General features: G+C 42.8%; 1 protein-coding gene across 2 annotated transcripts in view; it reads right to left on the minus strand.

Moving 5' to 3' along the window:
• The window catches only part of GRB2 (growth factor receptor bound protein 2), a 72,760-nt gene that overhangs the window by 7,081 nt on the left and 51,845 nt on the right, over window positions 1-13,834 (minus strand). For both annotated transcript variants that reach the window (XM_036088738.2, XM_078066064.1), the window contains exon 3: window positions 5,072-5,169. In XM_036088738.2, the coding sequence (XP_035944631.1) occupies window positions 5,072-5,169 (98 nt within the window). The remainder of the gene's footprint in view (window positions 1-5,071; window positions 5,170-13,834) is intronic.

The following is a 13,834-nucleotide window of genomic DNA, read 5'->3' on the forward strand; positions in this document are numbered from 1 at the left end:
AATAAGACCTATCTGGGGCGCCTGGGTGGCTCGCTTAAGTGTCTGCCTTCGGCTCAGGTCAAGATCCCAGGGTCCTGAGATCAAGCCCTACATCAGGCTCCCTGCTCAGAAGAAGAGTCTGCTTTTCCCTTTCCCTACACCCCCCTCTCGTGCTCTCTCTCTCTCATGAGCTCTGTCTCAAATAAAATCTTTTTTTTTTTTAAAGATTTTATTTATTTGACAGAGAGAGACACAGCGAGAGAGGGAACACAAGCAGGGGGAGTGGGAGAGGGAGAAGCAGGCTTCCCGCGGAGCAGGGAGCCTGATGCGGGGCTTGATCCCAGGACCCTGGGACCATGACCTGAGCCGAAGGCAGACGCTTAACGACTGAGCCACCCAGGTGCCCCATAAATAAAATCTTAAAAAAAAAAAAAAAACCTATGTGCTTCATCAGACTCTTTACATGGTAACTAACATTCATTATATATGCAAACTATAATAACAAAGGTACCAAACAGTCCATTAAAGTAATAAATCTAACTTACATATCTATCTTACAAGCAACTACATTGCAAGGAATCTCTAAAATAATAGACTTTACTAAAATTCAAACATGGGGCGCCTGGGTGGCTCAGTCAGTTAAGTGTCCACCTCTTGGTTTCAGCTCAGGTTGTGATCATGATCTCAGGGTCATGAGATTGAGCCCTAGAGTCCCTGCATCTGGCTCTGTGCTCAGCAGGGAGTCTGCCCGCCCCCACCCTGCACATTCTCTTTCTGAATCAACTCAATAAATCTTAAAAAAAAAAAAAACAAACAAACCCCAAAACCCTCATACAGAAAGATGTGAGCTGCTAGGAAGATCCAATCAGAAGCTGCCATTAATTAATCATTAAACGTTCTTAAATCTAGCTTGTTGTGTCTTTCTCACTTTGAGTACTACAATGCCAGGCTGCTGAATAGCTGCTAGGATCCAGCTTCTAGAAATAACCCAAGTGTAAGCCCTCCAGTGCCTGGAAGTCAGGCCACACAAGAGAAATTACATATTAATACAACAGAATCATCTCCAACAATGAAAGGACAGCTGACTATACTAAGACCACTGAAATATTTTCTATTTTAATCTCTAGTGCTTTCAAGTTTGTGATGCACTTGCAGGCAATAAGCATCGGTCTGGGGTGGGGTAAAGTCACCCAACAGCCACTCTCTTTTCCTCCCAAGTCCCCAAGATCTTCCCACCAAGCAGGTATTTTCCTTTCTTTTCCCCTGTTTTAAAATAATGAATATGAATTAAAGAAATAGCCTAGATGTTCGTGAAGTAAAAATAAAGACTTCCCCTCAAGCTCCCCAGAGGTAGCCAAGTGCTAGCAGCTCTGCTCGGATTTCAGGCCTTCGCATCTGATGCGCACATACAGGTACGGCTGCATGTTTTCTGGCCCCCAGCTTGAGATGGACTCAATTTAATTCTCAGTGAAAAATGATAAACTGCAGTGAAATAAAGTACTCTAAATTGGAATTTTTACAAAGTAAACATACCCATTATAAGCACCCAGATTGAAAAATAGACAGCTGGAGACCATTTTATTAAATAAAGACTTCTTTTATATCTGTTTCCATTTTTACTAAATTCTGTCCCTCTTTTTCTCGAGGATGTCCCACAACATAAGGGATATTGCACCATATGAAGAATAGCTATCACTCTCTGTTAAGACATTTAAACAGTGATATTTAGGTGTAACTACATGGCTACAGTCAAAATTTTTAACATCTTTAGCAAAGGACAAAGCTAACCAGAGGAGGTGGCTCATTTTCCAATTTAATTCTTCACTACATCTCATAGGCTTCCATCTATACGCACTCAGTGTGAAAAGCACATATATGGACCCACTTCCAGTACGCACAATCATCTGTGTTGCAACACTAGCCGATAATCGCTTCCTAGTCTGTGTTTAACTTGTTACCTCAAAAGCCGTATTAGGTCGTACTCCACTGGAGACTTTCCTCTTCCTAACAAAAACTGAAGGTGGGGGGAGAGGAAGGAGAGAGGGGAGAGGGAAGGGGGGCTTCGTGCTCTGTGCTCTCCCACCGCTATGGGAGGGACACAGACCCTGTACTTATGGATGTCCAGGCATAGAGCAGTCCCGGAACACGACGTGTGCCCGCAAGGCCAACCACTCCGCAGGCCCACGGCCATGGTCTCTTCAGCAATATGGTTTCCTGTTTCAGAGCGTGCAGCGGGGGAGCACTCCCTGCCTTTCAGCTAGACTCTGCAAAAACCACCACCATGGAGGCTCTCCTGGATGCTTCCCAATCAATTATTATTCCAGAGTTCTTTAGAGTGGACCTTTAAAGAGGATGAGGCAGGACAAGGAGTCTTCCTCGAGGGCTAACCCAGCAATCGGGCAACTGGGGCAATAACCTGTGCTTTCTGAGGAAGGAGGCCTTTCCTGTCTTTTCTCAACAGTCAGATTCAAAAGGCCTATGTCATTTCAAACAATCCGAAGGAAAACAAGGATATAGAGCCATAGGCATTTTATTTAATATAAAAATTACAGTGTGATGTTCTGCTGAATCCCCTTTTAGCCTGGAAATACGAAAATGAAAAGGAATTGAAGTTGATTTCCATTATCACTGGATCGAGTGCAGAAACCAGCAAACTATGGCCCTCAGCCCAAATATGCCCAGTTTTTGTACGGGCCACAATCTAAGATATTTACAAATTTTTAAAGGGTTACTTTATTTATTTTTTAAAAAAGATTTATTTATTTGAGAAATAGTGAGCAAGACAGAGAACGCGAGCGGGGAGAAGAGCAGAGGGAGAGGGAGAAGCAGACTCCCTGCTGAGCAGGGAGCCCAACATGGGGCTTGATCCCGGGACTCCAGGGTCATGACCCAAGCCGAAGGCAGCCACTTAATAGACTGAGCCACCCAGGCGCCCCTTAAAGGGTTATTTTAAAAAATTCAAAAGAATATGTGAAATGACAGAAATTGCATATGGTCCTCAAAGTCTAAAATATTTATTATCTGGTCCTTTACATATAGTTTAGCCAACGCTTCATCTATTTTGAGGATAGATTGAAGGAATAGATGTATACAGAATATCTGGCTTATATGGACAGAGGGAGGACCCACTGTATGATCCAAAGAGCAGCTCCCACTCCCAGTAACCACTACCCAACTGCTTCTCCCCGTGCAGTGCATTCCGTGATGCTGTCCATGAAAAGCCTACACAGTCCCCAAAGCAAACATGGACACTAAATGGCTACAAGAATGCAAAGCTGTGATTAGTATATACTTCCCAGGACATCTGTACTAGTCTTGTGTTCATCTTTTGGAGTTTCTTGGTTATTACCATGTGTGCCTACATTTTAGTAACCTGGGCATGGCTGTGTGTGAACCCCTAATCTAATGTTACAGGGACTTCAAATGAAGGGCATTATCAATTCACTGACGGGGGTCCAGGAGTCCCTGCCACATACACCTTTGAAGATTTTTTTTATGCCTACTTAAAAAAAAAAAGATAGCATTTGGCTTACATTTAATTGCCAGTGGTGGTTACCTCCAAAAGGGGTATGTATGTGGGGAGAAACTCCTATATTGCTCTGTGGTTTTCTACACTTTTTTTTTTTTTTTAAAGATTTTATTTATTTATTTGACAGAGAGAGACACAGCCAGAGAGGGAACACAAGCAGGGGGAGTGGGAGAGGGAGAAGCAGGCCTCCCGTGGAGCAGGGAGCCCGATGCAGGGCTCAATCCCAGGACCCTGGGATCATGACCTGAGCCGAGGCAGACGCTTAACGACTGAGCCACCCAGGGGTCCCTCTACACTGTCTTTTATAATGAGAACCAAATTCATAAATTATTGGCATTGAAATAAAAATACCAGAAACTTTCCTAATTTTTAAGATAAAGAGGAATGAACTAGATGATCGAAGGCCCCTTTGAACTCTGTGTATAAGATGTGGTTAAGATCTCTGTTCTGGTGGCTCGGGGGGGAAAAGAAATGACAGGCACACATTAGAGGAGTGACAATGAAGGAGAGGGACAAATGGGCTGCCACTTGAGGTGGGTCAAGTCATCTAAAGGTCTTACTTATCATTTGTGTTAAATTAAGTAGACAGAAACTGCTGCTCCTCTGTGTCTCAATGACATTCCAGCCTGAGCACTGAGCCTCAGTTCCCCCTGATGTACACAGGATGGAAGGGACTGCTTCTGAAGGAGGAGCAGGGCCAGCGAAGGAGGTCATGGGTGAGGGTGGGAGGAGAGTGGTCCCACCATGTCTGTCGCATATCAATATAAACTGGGTGGGGGAGGGGATGTTCCGAGGGAGGGGAAAAAAAAAAGAGAAAAGTTCACTGCTCTCAACAGCCTGGGGTAGGAGATTATTTTGAATTCTCTGAAGTGGGAACACTAAGTGGTAGGCAAGGATAGTAATTATAACAAGCATTTATTGAGAACCTATTATATTGCCAAGCACTGTGCTCTGGGGATACAAAGATTAATAAGATAACAGTCTTATAGGGCAATCAAACATATCAACAAAACTATGTGGTAAGTACACTTTCTAAGACTCAAAAAATGGAGAATTATGAAACAGATCTGGCCTCAGGGGTTTTATGAAAAAGAATCAGGGAACGACATTTCTAGAGTTTTATTATTTGAAGATCACGGACAGGTATTATCAATCCAAAACATGTACTATTATTATGTAATAGTATATAAACTATTGTTTTAAGTGAAACAACTGCTTCATTAAATATCAACAGCAACCATTATCAATCTAAAACATGTACTACTGGGGCACCTGTGTGGCTCAGTTGGTTAAGCGTCTGACTCTTGATTTCGGCTCAGGTCATGATCACAGGGTCCTGAGACTGAGCCCCGCAGCGGGCTCTGTGCTGGGCGTGCACTATTATTATATCCTACTATTAACATGCAAAATCAACATGCTTTGTTAATTCTCTGGGAAGACAGAGTAAAAGGTATGACAACTATCCCAAGGATCTCAATTTTAAAAACATAAAATAAAATAAAAACATTATTTGAAATAAGCAGATGGGTCTGACTCCTGGAAGACCAGTAGAGTCCAACTTACGGATGTGGTTTCATTTCTATGTAATTCTTGGGAATGAAGCCATCTTTCCCATTGAGTTCTGCCTTGTACCAGTTCTGATCACATTCTTCATTCAAAACCTAAAAAGAATTAAGACAAGGGGGGAAAAATCAAATCATTTCCTTTTCACACTCTTAAAAAGGTAGCCACTAAGACAATTATGTTGCCATTTTCGTTTGTAAAAGGCATTATCTGAAGTATGATCAGTTACATGGATGCAAGACTTCACGTGACTTCAAACAACCAGCACATCAACTCTTACAGTTAAAATTAAAAAGTAAAAGAAATGGTCTCGGAAAACCAGGGTCTGACCCCTGAACATCTAGCACTAATCCATCAGTAGGAAAGCAGACAGGAGCATGGCAGGTGAAATGAACAGTGTGGGAGAGGAGATTTGGGAAAACAGCAAGCACTGATGCTGGAGAATGAAGGGACTAAATAAGCCTGCTCTCCGGAAGAGAGCTACTAGACTTCTCCAGAGCTTCTCTGGCCCATCTTCAGGATCACAGGGATCCAGTCCCGGGTCAGCCACCGAACAGGTGTGTCAGGCTGCTGCTTGCATGCACCATCTGTCCACGTGTCCTCATACACAAAACATATTTTAATGAAAAAGCATGGCAAGTCCTACTCTACTTACCCTCAAGGCCACAATGTGTTTGAGTTAGGGAATGCTGGAAGCACAACCACTAGCCCAATTCAGGGGGAAGATACAGAGACCATAAAACTGTAACACTGCATTCTCCAGACTGAAAACATTCTCTACAAACGTGACACGACTACCCAAGGTTATGAGCTAGTGGATCACACACAGATTTACAGATCCCAGACTGCTCCTCGTTACAAGAATGGGCTAGGCCAGGATGCCGCAGAGCAGTACAAGGAGCAAAACAGGTTTGGTAGAAAAGCCACCTCTGAATTCTAGATTTCTAACAGAAGGCAAAGGACAGAAGGCATTTTATTATTTTTATTTTTTATTATTTCGGGAGGGGAGGGGCAGAGGGAGAAGGAAAGATAGAGAATTTTAAGCAGGCTCCAGGTCCAGTGCAGAGCCCAACGAGGGGCTCGATCTCACAACCCTGAGATCATGACCTGAGCTGAAATCAAGAGTCGGGACGCTCAACCAACTGAGCCACCCAGGTGCCCCGGGCAGAGGCATTTTAAAAATTGGTGACTTAAGAGAGGAAATAGAAATATGAGCCCAGGGGTGCCTGGGTGGCTCAGTTGTTAAGCGTCCACCTTCGGCTCAGGTTATGGTCCCAGGGTCCTGGGATCGAGCCCCGCATCGGGCTCCCTGCTCTGCGGAAAGCCTGCTTCTCCCTCTCCCACTCCCCCTGCTTGTGTTCCCTCTCTCGCTGGGTCTCTGTCAAATAAATAAATAAAATCTTAAAAAAAAAGAAAAAGAAAAAGAAATATGGGCCCAACTCCAAAATGCTGAACACAAGAAAGTGGAGACGGACCAGTACAGTTGGCAGTTAATCTATACTATGCAACAAAGTTCTGCAAGAAAGCTGGTAAAATTCCTTTTTTTTTTTTTTAAAGTTTATTTTTTTTTTAGTAATCTCTACACCCAACATGGGGCTTGAACTCATGACCGAAAGATCAAGAATCACATGTTCTTCTCACTTAGCCAGCCAGGCGCCCCCAGGAAAGTTGGTAAAATTCTTTACAAAATGATTTATTCAAGATGCCGAATAAGGCTGGACTCATTACCAGATCAGAACCTGGACTGTTTCATCAGAGTGCGTGTCGTGTAGGTACAGACGGCCCTGACTTGCAATGGTTCAACTTATGATTCTTTGACTTTATGATGGTATAAAAGTGATAGGCATTCAGTAGAAACTGTACTTCAAATTTTGAATTTTGATAGTTCCCTGGGCTAGCAATACACTGTCCTATTCTCTCTCATGATGTCGGGCAGCTGAAGCTCCCAGTCAGCCACGTAATTGTGTGGGTCCATAACTAATGCACTGACTGCCATCCTGCCCCCACACAGCCACTCTGGTTTTCACTTAAAGTACAGTATGCAGTAAATTATGTGAGACAGTCTATACTTTATTTATGAAATAGGCTTTGTGTAAAGATGATTTTGCCTAAGTGGAGGTTACTTTAAGTGTCCTGAGAACATTTAAGGTAGACTAGGTTAAGCTATGGTGTTTCATAGGTTGGTTAGGGGTATATTAAAGGCATTTTCTTTATTTTTTTTTTAAGATTTTATTTATTTACTTATTTGGGGGGTAAGGGAGAGGCAGAGAATCCCAAGCAGACTCCATGCTCCAATGTGGGGGCCTGATCCCACAATTCCGAGATCATAGCCCAAGCTGAAACCAAGAGTTGGACACTCAGCCGACTGAGCCACCCAGGCACTCTTAAATGCATTTTCGGATTGTGATGGTCTTAAGTTGAAAATGGTTCACATTGGCTAAAGTGGCAAATCCCGCAAGAGCTAATAAATGTGAATAGAGAGCTCTGGGGGGGAAAAAAAAGCTACAGGTAAATCCCAGCAGCCTCAGCAATGAAAACTTTTCATTAGTTTTTCCCTTTTAAAAAAAATCATTATATTTTATTAACTCCTGCAATGATACAACCAATATATGTATCACCCGAGATGCTCTGACCTCAGAAGGGAGCCCGTTGCTGTGCAGGTGTCACAGAAGACTCAACAGCATGAGAGCAAAGGAGAGATTTTAGAAGTTGCTTAAGGACAGTATTCTCTTATCTACCAAAAAGAAGGGCTTAGGGGTGGCTCAGTCGTTAAGCGTCTGCCTTCGGCTCAGGTCATGATCCCAGGGTCCTGGGATTGAGCCCCGCGCCTGGCTCCCTGCTCAGGGGGGAGCCTGCTTCTCCCTCTCCCACTCCCCCTGCTTGTGCTCCCTCTCTTGCTGTGTCTCTCTTTGTCAAATAAATAAATCTTAAAAAATAAAAATAAAAAAGAAGGGCTTAAAGAAAAATGTGGCCTAGTAATCACCTAAAGCATTATCTTATCATAACAACAATAATGAACCTGTAGGCCTACGAAGAGTTTTTCAAAATGTCTTTAAAATTCCTGAAATGGTGCGTTGTATATCTTACTCTAAAGATTTCTTGGAAGACAGAGTAGAGTCAGTCTCAGGCCCATCTGGGCACCCAGAGTTAAGGTAACCACTTGGAAAAGACCAATTTTAATTTGTGACCTATAACCTTGCAGAAAAGAACTGTTATTGCATGCTAGTTCATACAGCTGCACATTCTTATCACCTTTACTTAGAAGCAAACCCCCTAAAAATGCTCCCCCTAGTAATTTATGGGGCAACTTGCAGATTTGGCACCAATTCAGAACTATGGTTTTCTGCAGAACAAAAGTGTTACTTGGTGATTACTATGCTTTTCTCCCCAGGAAGACAGGAAAATATGGAATTAACGCACTTAGTTTATTTTTAATGTATGTGAATAATTAAAATGTTGGTTCTCTGGAATATTCTAGTATCTAGAATATCACTTTACCAGAAAGTCAAAATTTGCTGTGCATGCCTCTAAACTTCTTTACTCTAGAACTTAAGAACACTGGTTCTGGGGCACCTGGGTGGCTCAGTTGGTTGGGCGACTGCCTTCGGCTCGGGTCATGATCCCGGAGTCCCGGGATCGAGTCCCACATCGGGCTCCCTGCTCAGCGGGGAGTCTGCTTCTCCCTCTAACCCTCCCCCCTCTCATGCTCTCTCACTCTCATTCTCTCTCTCAAATAAATAAATAAAATCTTAAAAAAAAAAAAAAAAAAAAAAGAACACTGGTTCTGCCGGAGGCAAAGCACAGGAGAGTGCGTCCCTGCCAGCCTGGGCCACCCTGGGAGTCAGGGACCAGGTCTTCCGACCCAGTGGCTCCACTCACATCGGCATGACACGCAAGCCCTGCAGCTGGGACGACTTAACAGATATTTACAAATTAAGTTTTATTCAAACGTCTAAATGCTTAGAACAGCAAAGGACACAAATTAACCTAAGTGAGTCCAAAGTGGAGCAGAGAAGGGGACCAGAACCATGTGTGGATGAGTCTGCACCTACAGAGACTGTGTTCAACTTCCTACGGACTGACGTGAATACTCATGTCCATCACACATAATTTAAAAAGCCTCGTCAGAGTTCTGAGAATGAGGAAGCGCCCCCATCTCCATTCCCCAAGATGGAAAGCACGCTCACTCACTCATTTCATTCCCCCCGGAACGAATAGGTGGTGGCGTTCAACAACCAAATTTTCATTGAGTCCTGAAAATCTCAGGAAATGTTTTTAGGTTTTACCCCACAGCTGCAGGTTCTATCCGAACCTTCATATTCCCTCAAATTAGGACTTTGTAGCCACACAAAACACTCTAGTTTAACAGAAGCAAACTGATCAAGAGATGAGATTATGAAAGGAGGAAGTGACAAGTTTCAATGACTTTTTTTCTTCTTGCAAAAAGACTGAAAATAATGTCAGAACTCAAATCAGGAAGAGACCTACAAATGAGGAATGATGTGAAGTTTATACAGGACATTTAAAACTGTTCCAGTCAATGGAGGGGGACAATGCGGCCTTTCAGGGTGTCACTAATGTTGTATTTCTTGACTGCATGCTGGCTACCTGGGTATGTTCAGTTTATGAGAATTCACTGAACTGGGTACTCAGGATCTGTGAACTTTTCTGTATGTATATCATACTTCAACTAAGGGGCGCCTGGCTGGCTCAATCGGTGGAGCATGCAACTCTTGATCTCAGGTTGTGTGTTCCAGTCCCATGTTGGGTGTAGCGATTACTTAAAAATAAAATCTTAAAAAAAGTTAGAAATGGGGTGCCTGGGTGGCTCAGTCGTTGGGTGTCTGCCTTCGGCTCAGGTCATGATCCCAGGGTCCTGGGATAGAGCCCCGCATCGGCTCCCTGCTCCGCGGGAGGCCTGCTTCTCCCTCTGCCACTCCCCCTGCTGTGTTCCCTCTCTGGTTGTGTGTCTCTGTCAAATAAATAAGTAAAATCTTAAAAAAATAAAAAATAAAAAAATAAAATCTTAAAAAAAGTTAGAAATATTTCAGTCAAGAGAACATAGTAATATTCTGGTCCAGTTCGCACATAAGAAAATCAACCAGGGCCCCTTCATACATCTTGGGTACAAACTTCACACCCCAAAAAATACATAGGAAAGCAGAAAACAACACAGTAAGACTCCAGAAACCCCCCAGAATGATAGCTTACCATAACTATTCTATGGAAAAAAAATTTCCAGAAATAAATCTTTCTTTAACCTTGTGATTCTACTGTTCTTATGTGATTTTGATAACAGTATTCACTGCTGCCCTCACCCCCAGTCTGAGACTATTCTTAAAGCAATGTAAATTTCCATTTATACCAATACGAAGTCAAAGCTTTCCAGTTAAGGAAAAAAAAAAAAAAAAAAGGTCAAAGATTTAGGTCTCAGGCCCCTTAGATCTGGATTCAAGGGGCTGAACACATGAGTTCAAATTCCAATCTTACCAGTGAACTATGTGACCTTGGACAAATGACTGTTGTCTAAATTCTGGTTTCCCCACCTAGAAAGTGGTGGTAACACCTACACCTCCCAGGGTTACTGAGGTGATTGAGTAAGAAAACGTGATAAGCAGTGTAGCAATCAGTACAGAGCTACATTCCAGCTGTCTTAGTGGACAAATTTACTTCACAACATTTACTCTGCCTTACACATGTGCAGTATTAGATCTAACAAAAAGTGGCAATCCTGGGAGGACTAAATATTACCTTCACTAAATCTGGTATCTTTAACGTAATGCTGTTCATGGGCACCAACGGCATACATACTAAGAGGACTGGGATCCTTGTTTTATTCTGAAAACACACCAGTAGGAGACTCTGGCTTACTTCAAGAAAGATTTTTTTTTTTAAAGATTTTATTTATTTATTTGACAGAGACACAGCGAGACAGGGAACACAAGCAGGGGGAGTGGCAGAGGGAGAAGCAGGCTTCCCGCAGAGCAGGGAGCCCGATGTGGGGCTTGATCCCAGGACCCTGGGATCATGACCTGAGCCGAAGGCAGATGCTAAACGACTGAGCCACCCAGGCGCCCCTCAAGAAAGATTTTAAATGCACAGTTCGAGGATCACAATAGCTAATTCCTTTCCCTGTCTCTTCTACACAGATACTGGGAGATAAGAACTGTACTTGATTTTCTACACAAATTATGGAAAAAGGTATCTTTTTTTTTTTTTAAGATTTTATTTATTTGTCAGAGAGAGAGAGAGAGAGACAGCACAAGCAGAGGGAGAAGCAGGCTCCCTGCTGAGGGACCCAGGCGTCCCCAAAAAGGTTATCTTTTAGGAAAATGGCAGGTAAGTATTTTGTTTATAAATTGCTAGTTTGTTTAGATTGTAATGTGAATTATGGGGCTATTCTCTTGTAATGAACATATTCAGTTATCTGTAAATAAACAAACAAAAGAAATCATGATTTTTTTTTTTTTAAGAGCAGGGGTGGGGGGGAGGAACAGAGGGAGAGGGAGGGCGAGAATCCCAAGCGGGCTCCGTGCCCAGTGCAGAGCCTGACACAGGGCTTGATCTCACAACCCCGAGATCATGACATGAACCAAAATCAAGAGTGGTCGTCGTTTAACCCACTGAGCCACCCAGGCGCCCCAGAAATCATGATTTTTAAAAAATAAGTATGGGGGTGCTGGGTGCCTCAGTTGGTTAAGCATCTACTTCAGCGCAGGTCATGATCTTGGGGTCCTGGGATCCAATGCTCAGCAGGGAGTCTGTTTCTCCCTCTCTCCCTCTCCCTCCTTGTGCTCTCTCTCTCTCAAATAAAAACAAAACAAAACAAAACAAAACAAAACAAAAACAAAACAAGAGGGGCAGTGGGTGGCTCAGTCAGTTAAGTGGCTCCCTGTTCAGCAGGGAGTCTGCTTGTCCCTCTCCCTTTGCTCCTCCCCCCTTGGCTCATGCTCTTTCTCACTCACTCACTCTCTCAAATAAATAAATAAAATCTTAAAAAGATAAAATAAGAAATGTCAACTGGGATGTTGGTAAAAAAATAAATAAAAATAAAAATAAGTATGCAGTACAGTTATGGAGCAGTGCGCCAATCCAAAATTTTATCAATTTGTAAAGCGCTTGTGTAAGGGCACTCACACGTAAAAGACAGGAACAATGACGTATTTAGGCTCCTACACAAACCACCCCCCCTCAAATGCCACTTATATGAGGTCCCTGCATTAAAGAAATTCAACATAAGCCAGTGAGCTTCTCCTGCTCTTCAAGGTCAATCAATCCCACAGTAACGATAATGAAATACTGCCATGACCTGTAGACAGATTAAGAATCTGGTGATCCTACCATATTAATTGCAAGTTCTTAAAAAAAAAAAAAAAAAAGGGAGAACGCACACACACTTTTTAAAGTCTTAAACCCCTAAAAAAAAAACGTGACAGGGCGCTGGCTAGGGTAACTGCACCGGGACAGCCGTTTAAAAATCCACTGTCTTCAGCTGCCTGTTACATATTTTATTGGAAACTATGAGAATGCTCCTCCACTTTAGACTCCCTGAGCATGGATTACTGACTCGGTCTCAGACTGCACTGATTCACTGCTGACACTTTAGATAAGTGCTTTACAATCACCACCTCCGTCTGTCACAGGTTTTGCTCCAAGTGAGAAACATCTTGGTTGTGCGGCTTGCTCTACTGTGTGCCAAATCATGAAAAACACCCACACTGTAGACAAGCTATTCTGATTTTAACGATGAGATGCCCAACTTAAAGGCAGTTTAATAATTGAGGTTCCTGGTCCCACAGAAACCTTCAATTGTTTACCCAAGCACACAGCACAATTCTCAAAGTTCACGCCGCCTGGCTAAGTCTCCAGGCTGAAGGACTACAGCTCAGTCAAGACACTTGACAGGCAGTCGGCCCTTAGACACCAGAACACTGAGAAGAAATGAAATGCATTTATGAGGTTTTAAAACTCTCCCAATTTTAGCAGATTTATGAATTTGTGTGTGAACATCAAATTATACTGTTTCATTAAATGGTTTAAAGAGGGACACCTGGCTGGCTCAGTCAGTAGCGCATGCGACTCTTGATCTCGGGGTGGTGAGTTCAAGCCCCACGTTGGGTGTACAGCTTACTTAAAATAGTAAGTGGTTTAAAGAAAGTCTTCATTAAAAAAAGTATTCACGTAACAACATCAAAACAAGGGGGTACTTTACCTTATGGTGATGACCTCTCTCAGTGAAAGTATAACATTTGTGCCATGAAATGCTTTTTTAGCTCCCCTTTGAAAGGAGTCTTTCCAGAAGATTCATTTCTTTGGGGATCGAAGAGTCTGAAATCCTTGACTTATGTTATTTTCAGAGAGGATTTCATTTATCAAAGTAAAGAAATCCAACAGGCACTGTTAGTTAAGTCTACCTTCTGACCACTAGTGAAACATGGTGAAAGGGCTAGGTTTTGCCCTTTAAACAAGTAGGCTCCACACCCAGTGTGGGGCTCGAACTCAAGACCCCAAGATCAAGAGTCATTTGCTGCACCAACTGAGCCAGCAAGGTACTCACCCCCCGCCCCTTTAAACAATTTTAAAAGGAAAAGAAAGAAAAAGAGAGAACAAGGGAAGGAGGGGGAAAAAAAAAAAAACCTCTCAAACTCCCAAATTTTTCACTGGTAAAAATCACTTATTACTTTTATACTGCCATCTGAATATGAACCATCTGTACCCCAGAAACAGTATTTTCTTCCCTGTTGCTCAAGCTACGCTTCTGTT

The sequence above is a fragment of the Halichoerus grypus genome, chromosome 2, assembly GCF_964656455.1.
Source record: "Halichoerus grypus chromosome 2, mHalGry1.hap1.1, whole genome shotgun sequence".
Classification (NCBI taxonomy): domain Eukaryota; kingdom Metazoa; phylum Chordata; class Mammalia; order Carnivora; family Phocidae; genus Halichoerus; species Halichoerus grypus.